Raw genomic sequence first — 10345 nt, forward strand, 5'->3', positions numbered from 1 at the left:
AAAACAATACCATCACTTTGTGTGATCTGGACACTATATTTCTGCTGATAACAGCCCAAAATCGTATTTCCCTTTTTAGCTACCGCATCTCACTGCTGATTTATGTTCGGTATATGGTCTACTAAGAACCCTGAATCATTTTTGTACATACTACTGCTGAGATGAGTCTCCCCCATCCTATAATTATGTGTTGACTTTCCCTACCTAAATGCAGAACTTTACATTTATCTCCACTGAAATTCATTTTATTTGTTTTAGCCCAGTTTTCTAGCCTGTCAAGATTATTTTGTCTCCTGGCTCTGTTTTCTATCATATTTGCTACCCCTCCCAATTTAGTATCATTTGCAAATTTAATAAGCATTACCTCTATTCCTTCATCCAAAACATTTATGAACAAAACAAGTCCCAGGATAGATCCTTGAGGCACTCCACTTGTCATTCCTCACCAAGAGGTTGAGGAACCATTAACAAGAACTCTTTGGGTGCAATTTGTCTACCAGATCCACCTAACAGTAACAGGATCTAAACCATATTTTACCAGTTTGTCAACAAGAATATTTTGTGAAACCTTATTAAAAGCCTTACTGAAATAAACTATACCTACTGCATTCCCCAGATCCAGCAAAGTAGTAACTTTCTAAAAAAAGAGAAAGATAAAGTTAGTCTGACCTGACTTTTTCTTGAGAAACTCATAGGGCGTTTTCGCACTCACCTACAAGTGGCGCGACCACCCTCTTCACGCCGGAGGATCTGCAGGGATTTCGCATAAGAAGCGCCGGAGCAGCCAAAAGAGCCGGCGACTTCCGTTGCAAAAGCCGCTCAAACGTTTTCCTGCTTCTTGGCAGTTTCCGTTTGAGCGGGTTTCGCGACGGAACTTTCCGGCTCTTTTGGCTGCTCCGGCGTTTCTTATGCGAAATCCCTGCAGATCCTCCGGCGTGAAGAGGGTGGTCGCGCCACTTGAAGGTGAGTGCGAAAACGCCCATACTGGCTCTTAGTGATCACAGCCATCCTTCTAAATGCTCAGGGATTGACTGATTGTTCTAAAACTTTTCCAGATATAGATGTCAAGCTGACAGGTCAGTAGTTACCCAGATCCTCCTTTTCCCCCTCCTTGAAGATGGGGACAACATTTGCCTGCCTCCAATCTTCTGACTCCTCATCTGTTCTCCAAGAATTCTAAAAACAGTGGACAAAGGCTCAGAAATTACCTCCTCAGGTTCTTTTGTTACTCTTGGATGCAATTCATCTCGGGATGCAATGCCCCGAGAACATTTAAAGAAACTAGTAGTTTATTTACTACCCCTATGCCAATCCTAGGCTGCAAGTCCTTCCCTCATCATGTGTTCTTTTTGCCATGATGCCTCATCATGTGTTCTTTTTCCATCATAAGAGAAGGCCGAGGGAAAGTTGGAATTGAGCAGTTTATCACCTCTTGCAATTTCTCTTTCCAGTCCCTACAATGGGACAAAAAACCCAACGCTTACTCAAATAGGCACCACTTTCCAGCAGGCTATACATACCCATACACTAGCCTCCCACACAGCAGCCTCAGCCAGTTCTCCTCATCAGTTAAGGAAAGGCAAAAAAACCCTCACCACATCAGTAGCTCTCTTCCCTTCTCTTTCTCTTTCACCATTTCTTAATGTGTCCTTCATGGCAATCCAGAGCTCTGTGAGCACTGAGCATGCTGAACTCCTGAATATTTGGACTTTGTTTTTCGCTTCAATGCACTAGAAAATTCTGGCCAGTTCCACACTAGTCCTTTTATCCTGGTTCACTCCTGTCCCCAAACTGATTTTCTGCACTAGAACCATAGAATCATAGATTCATGGAGTTGGTTTCTATGATTCTAGTGTAGAATGTCAGTTTGGGGACTTGTGCAACCTTGCCAGGCTCTGCGTGACCCAACGAGGAGGATCTGGGGAAGGATGGTGGCTCAGTGGTAGAGCATCTGTTTAGTAAGCAGAAGGTCCCAGGTTCAATCCCCGGCATCTCCAACCAAAAAGGGTCCAGGCAAATAGGCATGAAAAACCTCAGGTTGAGATCCCGGAGAGCTGCTGCCAGTCTGAGTAGACAATATTGACTTTGATGGACTGAGGGTCTGATTCAGTATAAGGCAGCTTCATATGTTCATAACAAGCCAAACACAGTCCCCATCATCTTGAGAGACCTGGTTGAGCAGCTGGTAGGCCCAAACACTTGACTTCTCTTGATGAGCCTGGTTTATTTGAGCATGATAGCTGCTTAATCTAATCATCTTGTCAGTCTCTGGAAAGAATGATCAGACAGGTGGCCAGAGAAATATTATGTTCCATATAAACATGATGCCATTCATTTGTGACTTTGAGGAGGGATGGGAGGTCACGTCAGCTGACCTAAACACAGACACAGTTAGGGCTTTTTTTGTAGCAGGAACTCCTTTGCATAGTAGGCCACACACCCCTGATGTAGCCAATCCTACAAGAGCTTACAGGGCTCTTAGTACAGGGCCTGCTATAGGAGGATTGGCTACATCAGCGGTGTGTGGCCTAATATGCAAAGGAGGTCTGACTACAAAAAGAAGCCCTGAACATAGTAATGCTGACCTAAACAGACCCGTTAGAGAGGACTATGCCTCTGACATGTAGATGGGACTTTTTCTCACCCTATGCCATTTCTCCAAGATAACCCCCCACCATGCACACACATACACAGAATCCAGTAGGGAAGAGTAAAATGTTAGTGCCTCTCATTGTTCTAATAGCTAACGAGCATGGAGAGGAATAATAGATGGCCTTAAGTGCCATTAATCAAAATTCAATGTATCATTTGAAACTAGTCAGTACGAGTTAGATAACTATTATTTCTTGTTTGTATAGGATCGATATAACCCTTAACAACACTTTATAGGAATTATGCAAAACAGATGCTCTACCACTGAGCAGCAGACCTTTCCCATTTATAGAACAAATGTATATAAGACCTTGGCTTCCAAATATATATGGGTTAAGTATTTAATATGTTGTTATTTATGTACATATTGATGGAATACCATAGTCACAAACATATGCATATATTTCTCTGTAGATATCTCAAAGTGCTACATGCTGGGGAAAATTGTTAACCTGATGTTATTCTTGAGCTCCTGCTTTTTAAAAAATTAATCTTTTTCATATTTTTGAGCACACCCAGCTAATCTCCCTGACCATCCTACCAAGACTGAATATTTAAAATCAGGTGCCCCATTCTAAAACATGGTACAGCTCATTTCAGTCAAGGCTTCCTCCTCACAGGAAAGGAAAAGGGTTCATGCGTGAGACCAAGTCATATCCTGGGTTGGATATTTTACAGTTAATGCTGCACTAACTCACTCAGCCTTCTGTGGGTTAGACAATCTCAGTCAATTCAATTTTGCATTACAGTGACCATTTTTGGGGGTGGGGAGTTTTACAAGAAACAAGTGTGTTGTATGCTGTTTATTATTAAAATCAAAAGCCATGTTATAGAAGTGAGCAGCTAATAAGGCAAACCCAATCCATTAAATACAGGCAAGCAGAAATGTTCTAGGTTTTCCCACCACCTAAAATAGTAGTTTGCATAACAATTTGATTCCAAAGAAGCCACAGTCATCATGGAGAAATAATGAGATCGCACACAGCAAATAATTCACTGCAGTCCTTTGCAGCCTTCATTCATTCTACGCAGCATTAAATGGACTATGCACAGACATTGAAGGCATCCATGTGCAAACAGTTCTGCCCATTTGTTCACACTCCGGTTTAATATTTCAGGGCCTGATCTTTATAATGGTAAGGGTTGCCAGGTCCTAGGGCTTTTGCCAGCGGAGGGTGGGAGGGAGCTTTCCAGGAGTGGAGGGGCAGGGTGATATTGCTGCATATGATGTCTCCAATGTGATGATATCACACAGAAGTGATGTCATCATGCCAGAGACATTGCACAGTGACACTCCGGTATTTTGGGCAAAATTCTGTGGTTGCCCTGCATGCACATGGAGGTTTATACCCTGGATAAAACTTTGTTGGTCTTAAAGGTGCTACTGGACTCAAACTTTGTTCTGCCACTTCAGACCAACACACCTTCTCACCTGAAATAAATGTTGTTAATTGTTAAGATACCTCTTACCCCTTTGCAATAGGTTTGCCTGCTCTGGGTTGGGGAATACCTGGAGATTTGGGGGTTTAGCCTGGGAAGGGCAAAGTTTGGGGAGAGGGACCTAAGCAGAGTATAATGCCTTAGAATCCACCCTCCAAAGCAGTCATTTTCTCCAGGGAAACTGGTCTCTGTAATCTGGAGATGAGTTGTAATAGTGGGAGATCTCCAGGTGCCACCCAGAAGTTGGCAACCCTCCTCTGCAATCCCCTTGCTTCAGCCTTGTTTCTTTGTTGGTTTGCAATGTATTACATATAGTTTATTTTATAGATATATACCTATATTATATGATTTATCTATATAATCAACAGCTTCAACAACAATAATATATTTGTAAGCATATGCTGTAATGGTAAGACATCGACTTGTCCAGCAGACTTAATTCATATAATTTAAGCATGTGTCGAATTGTTGCTGTTTCAATCTGCCTTTCTCAACTGTTGTCCTCTTGTCTCTCCATGCAGGACTTTTTCAGCGGGCGATAGCTCAAAGTGGAACAGCTCTCTCCAGCTGGGCAGTCAGTTTCCAACCTGCAAAATACGCCAGGGTGTTGGCCACAAAAGTTGGTTGCAATGTGTCAGATACAGTAGAATTGGTAGAATGTCTGCAGAAAAAGCCTTACCGAGAACTCGTTGACCAGGATATTCAACCGGCTCGGTACCACATAGCCTTTGGCCCGGTCATAGATGGGGATGTAATACCAGATGACCCTCAGATATTGATGGAGCAAGGAGAGTTCCTCAACTACGACATAATGTTGGGCGTGAACCAAGGAGAAGGGTTGAAATTTGTGGAAAACATAGTAGACAGTGAGGACGGCATATCCGCCAGTGACTTTGACTTTGCAGTTTCCAACTTTGTCGACAACTTATATGGATACCCTGAAGGCAAAGACATACTAAGAGAAACCATTAAATTTATGTACACTGACTGGGCAGATAGACACAACCCAGAAACAAGAAGGAAAACGCTGTTGGCTTTGTTTACTGATCATCAGTGGGTTGCGCCAGCAGTGGCTACGGCAGATCTCCATTCAAATTTTGGATCACCCACATATTTTTATGCCTTTTACCATCATTGCCAAACAGATCAGGTACCTGCATGGGCAGATGCCGCCCATGGGGATGAGGTCCCTTACGTTTTGGGGATCCCTATGATAGGCCCTACTGAATTGTTTCCTTGTAATTTTTCCAAAAACGATGTCATGTTAAGTGCAGTCGTGATGACATACTGGACAAACTTTGCAAAAACTGGGTAAGTCTATGATGGATACATAGCATCACAATGAAGAACATGAGTCAAGGCTGATCCTTTCTAATGGCACTTGTGACAACGGTTGCCATATTGGTGTGCTGAAATTATTGGTTGCTGTAATGCTTTAATATATCTCATGAAGTCAGTTTAAAACCAGGTGTAATACATGTGCAGTGCTATTCTATGCAGTTACTCATTTAGGCCTACTGGAATCAATAGGCTTAGACTGTAGTAACTCCATAAATTTGCATTGGTAAAATGGTCAGTTCCAGTAAAGGATAGCACACAGACCAAGATATTGGCCAGTTTCAAGTATGATAGCCTCACAGCCATATAGCTAGTGTATTCAGGGCTTTTTTTGTAGAAAAAGCCAGCTGGAACTCATTTGCATATTAGGACACACCCCTGGCATCACCATTGTTTCACCAGGAACTCATTTGCATATTAGGACACATACCCCTGATACCAAGCCAGCCAAAATTGTGTTCCTGTGCGTTCCTGCTAAAAAAAAAAAAAAAAGAGTCCTGAGTGTATTTATGTTTTAGCCACCAGCTCAGATGCAGGGACAAAGGAACAAGAGCAAAAAAAGAATGGAAACTTCTAATTCAAGAGGGAATAATTTGCAGGTTGGGCTTCAAGAGAGGAGAGATATGGGTAGTTTGCTGTACAAAAGCTGTGTATTAATCTTCTATTGAAATACAAAATCCTGCACATGCAACCAAACTGGGATGTGGTAAGAGGGCTTTGTAAATGGTATTCGCCAACAACTGTAACAGGTATCATGGCAGACTGGATAGTTGGCTTGGTGTGTACTGAATTTTAGCATTTCATGATATTTTAAAGGTTTTCAGTGTATCGACAGAAGTATGCACACTTGCCATATAAAATTGTGAGATACCTGGATCTTTTGACAACAGTGTTTGATTATATTTCCATAGCAACATCAGACAACATGGAATTGTCTGATCCAGTTAGCTGGATATCTATTATACCATGAACACCCAGTACACGTAATACAAAATTATCGACATGTATCCTGTTTCGCATTTTCTCAATGGAATTGTACATGCCATTGTTGTACATATATGATGTATCAAAGGGTATACCATTACTGTAGCTGAGCCCCCGACATGTTCTTTTGTTCTTAGCAGAAGTCAGTTTCATGGTGTGTATTGTGAATTGCTGATACCGTATAGAAAGTATATTTTGAAGTTGGAATAATTTAAAAAAAAAAATAATGTTCACTTTTTTCCTCCTAGGGATCCGAATCAACCAGTCCCACAAGATACAAAGTTCATTCACACAAAACCCAATCGGTTTGAGGAAGTAGCATGGACCAGATACTCTCAGAAAGACCAGCTTTACCTTCACATTGGATTAAAACCACGAGTGAAAGAGCATTACAGGGCCAACAAAGTGAACCTGTGGTTGGAACTGGTACCTCACCTGCACAATCTTAATGACATTTCACAGTATACCTCTACGACAACTAAAGTGCCATCAACTGATATTACTTTCAGGCCAACACGGAAAAATTCAGTACCTGTAACTTCAGCCTTTCCTACAGCCAAGCAAGATGATCCCAAGCAACCGCCGAGCCTAATTTCCGGGGATCAAAGAGACTATTCCACAGAGTTGAGTGTAACTATTGCAGTCGGAGCATCTTTGCTGTTCCTGAACATCTTAGCCTTTGCAGCTCTATACTACAAAAAGGACAAGAGGAGACATGACGTCCATCGGAGATGTAGCCCGCAGCGCACTACTACCAATGATCTTACCCATGCACAAGAAGAGGAAATAATGTCCCTCCAAATGAAGCACACTGACTTGGGTCATGAATGTGAGTCCATCCATCCACATGAGGTGGTTCTCAGGACCGCCTGCCCCCCAGACTACACACTAGCTATGAGGCGGTCACCTGATGATATTCCCTTAATGACCCCCAACACCATTACAATGATTCCCAACACTATACCAGGGATTCAACCCTTACACACATTTAATACATTTACTGGTGGACAGAATAACACTCTGCCCCATCCTCATCCACACCCTCACCCCCACCCACATTCACATTCAACAACTAGGGTATAGCCAGACAAGATGAAACAAACTTTTATTTTTTGGTGGATTACAGTGGGGGATAATTATGGAAGACGTGACTTGGCTTTCAACCTACAAGACTCTTACTATTTAAATATGGAGGAATATTATGTGAATATACATATCAAGAACTTTGGGGGTTTTGCGGGGGGGGGGGGGAAATGAATTGTACATATATACAAATGAACTTTTAAAAGAAAAGTATAACTTTTTACAATTGCTTGAAGCAATTGTCCTGAATGATACTTTTTTCATTCACATTCAAGTATTAAGTTTTTGAGGATTTAAGTTGCGTAATGGAATTAGGCATGTGCAACAAAATCAGGAAGGAAACGATGACTGAAAATTATTAAAAATAATAATAAAGTTCTATCGATATGCACAAGGGACACATTAATGGAATGTCAGATAATTTTCACCAGTTTTGATTTTGAACTGTTTTCTTGCGTAGACCATATTTACATATTTGGATAATTATACAAAGCACCGATGCTGTTTTTAAAAAGGCCTTAGAAATGGGCTCAATTGCTGAGATCTGCCAAGGAAAAAGGGGAGGAAAAAAAGTTTAAGAACATGGCAGATATGACATTATCACATAAGCGCTGTCAGTATAAACGCTGTGGGAATAAAAGAAACAGGATATTTTTAGCACGATGTGCATGGTAATTTATTATGCTTGGTGGCTGTGCTGCTGATTAAGCCGTAATTAAAATTCTTCTCATCCCATTGGGGTTCTCAATAGAAGCTTCTTCCCTCAATTGGCACAACCTAAAGGAGGTTTATTTTAAAAGGAGGGGGGGGGGGGGGGGGAAACCAAGTACCAAACCAAAAACCTTAATTGACAACCTGGCAATTCCCAGTAGTGTCCCAAGTAATAGAAGGCATTATAGTAGGTTTTTAAAGAAGTGTTTGATGATACCGTAGGTGCTGAGCAGGGAACACATGTGGATCAGAATCCCAAAAGGAAATGAACAAATGTCTCTTTGGTTGTTATGTTCTCTTTCCACCTAATTAATTTACAGTGTTTGCAATGCTGATAGGGCATTTTTGATAAAGCAGTTACCGTTTTGATGGGGATTCATTACAATCTCTTAGGCTTATACCAGTCATTTTCTCTTTTTAAAAAAAAATCCAAAGATTTATTTCCAAGAAGATTTTGCAATATGTAAAGGTTTTCCCCCTCCCCATCCGCAAATGATCGCATTGGTTCTAACTCTTGTTCATCCAACAAATCATCTCGCATGTGGTAAAAGTTTTACTCATAGTATTTCCAAGCGATTCCCTTCTTGGCCTGTGTATCTTTAGAGATGAGGGAGCTCACTGGAAATATCTTTAAGGAGAGCTCTGCAGAGTAGAAAGCTGTGAGAGCTATGGGGTTGGATCCAAGCAGCTTGTCAGCTGTTGATAAAAAGAAGCAAAATCAACTTTGACCAGCCAAGAAGGCCACGTTGGGGGGGGGGGGGGTTCATGGGGGTTGCATTTTAAAAAGCCACATGGGACAGGAATGCAGCAAGGAAGTGAAATGGCCAAGAGTGTGTTTAAAAAGCTGTCTGGATCCATCCTTATATGAAGAACGAAAGAGTCAACATGGGAAATTCTGCGCTTCATTTTTAACATTGTCCTTTAGATTGGAAAAGAATGGTTGAAAAATGATATGGTCTTTGTAGCCCCTCAGTTACGTTCAAATTTTACAAAAATGGTATGTCACAATCAATTTAAGAAGTTTGTAAGATGTAATCAGATGTACATTTATATAAAAAAGAGAAAAAAAATGAGATGGACTAAAGAGCACATCCCTGAAGAGTACTTTCTCTCTTTTCCTGTATTATATTTCTATTAGAGTAAAGTTACGTGAATCTTTTTTTTTATTTTGCATTTTTTCAAAAAAAAAATACTAGCAATTTTGATAGTTTGTAAGATAATGTGCAGAACTTTCTCTGACAAACTAACTGCAGTAACAGAAATGTTTCTTTTCAGTTACTCTTTTTCAAGATTGAGAGCTTATTACACACTCAGCAAAATTGTATACTACTTGATGGAAAACAAACATTCTTTGTACTTCTGGGCCAATTGTGTTGGCCGCCAAGTGGAAAAAAAAATAAAGCTAATCTGGATAATGAATATTATAATTATTCCAATGCTAAGAGACCTGAGATTTGCTCATTAAAGAGCTCAAATGTTTATTGCTGTTTTGTCATTTTTTAAAAAATGAAGTAATGGTAACTGTCTCAAAATAAAGAGTTATTTCTTGAGATCATTCTGGCTTTTGAAGACTTCTGTATGCCTTCTACAGGTCGAAATGTCTCCCTGCTTATTATAACCCTATCATTCAATTCTTTATGGGGAGAAAATGCATATGTGGCAAATATGCAAGTTGTGTAGTCCAGTCCTAGGTGTGTTTACTCAGGAGTGAGTAGGGTTGTCAACCTCCAGGTGGTAACTTGATTTCTCACTATTACAGCTGATTGCGAGTGACATATGTCAATTCGCCTGGAGAAAATAGCTCCTTTGGGAGGTCGAGTCTACTGCATCGTACCCCTTTGAAGTCCCTCCCCCCCAAACCCCACCATCCCCAGGCTCCGCTCCCAAAATCTCCAGGTATTTCTCAACACAAAGCTGGCAACCCTTGAAGTCAGTCACCGATAGTGCAGTCTAGAGCAGGGGTACCCCTTCTATGTCCCCCAAAGTCAATTTATTTATCATTTATTTTATTTTAGTTCATTGATACACTGCCTTTCTTCCCAGTGGGGACCCAAAGTGGATTACATCATTCTCCTCACTTCCATTTTTCCTCATTACAACATTGTGATGTCGGTTAGTGCCCAAGGTGAAGTATGTC

At 41.0% G+C, this 10345-nt stretch overlaps 1 protein-coding gene across 9 annotated transcripts in view; it reads left to right on the forward strand.

Moving 5' to 3' along the window:
* The window catches only part of NLGN1 (neuroligin 1), a 755656-nt gene extending 747355 nt beyond the window's left edge, over positions 1-8301 (forward strand). For all 9 annotated transcript variants that reach the window (XM_060242522.1, XM_060242524.1, XM_060242523.1 and 6 more), the window contains 2 exons: positions 4614-5403; positions 6663-8301. In XM_060242522.1, the coding sequence (XP_060098505.1) occupies positions 4614-5403; positions 6663-7497 (1625 nt within the window). In that variant the 3' untranslated portion in view covers positions 7498-8301. The remainder of the gene's footprint in view (positions 1-4613; positions 5404-6662) is intronic.
* Positions 8302-10345: the final 2044 nt, after the last annotated feature.

This window comes from Heteronotia binoei, chromosome 6, assembly GCF_032191835.1.
Source record: "Heteronotia binoei isolate CCM8104 ecotype False Entrance Well chromosome 6, APGP_CSIRO_Hbin_v1, whole genome shotgun sequence".
NCBI classification, from domain to species: Eukaryota; Metazoa; Chordata; class Lepidosauria; order Squamata; family Gekkonidae; genus Heteronotia; species Heteronotia binoei.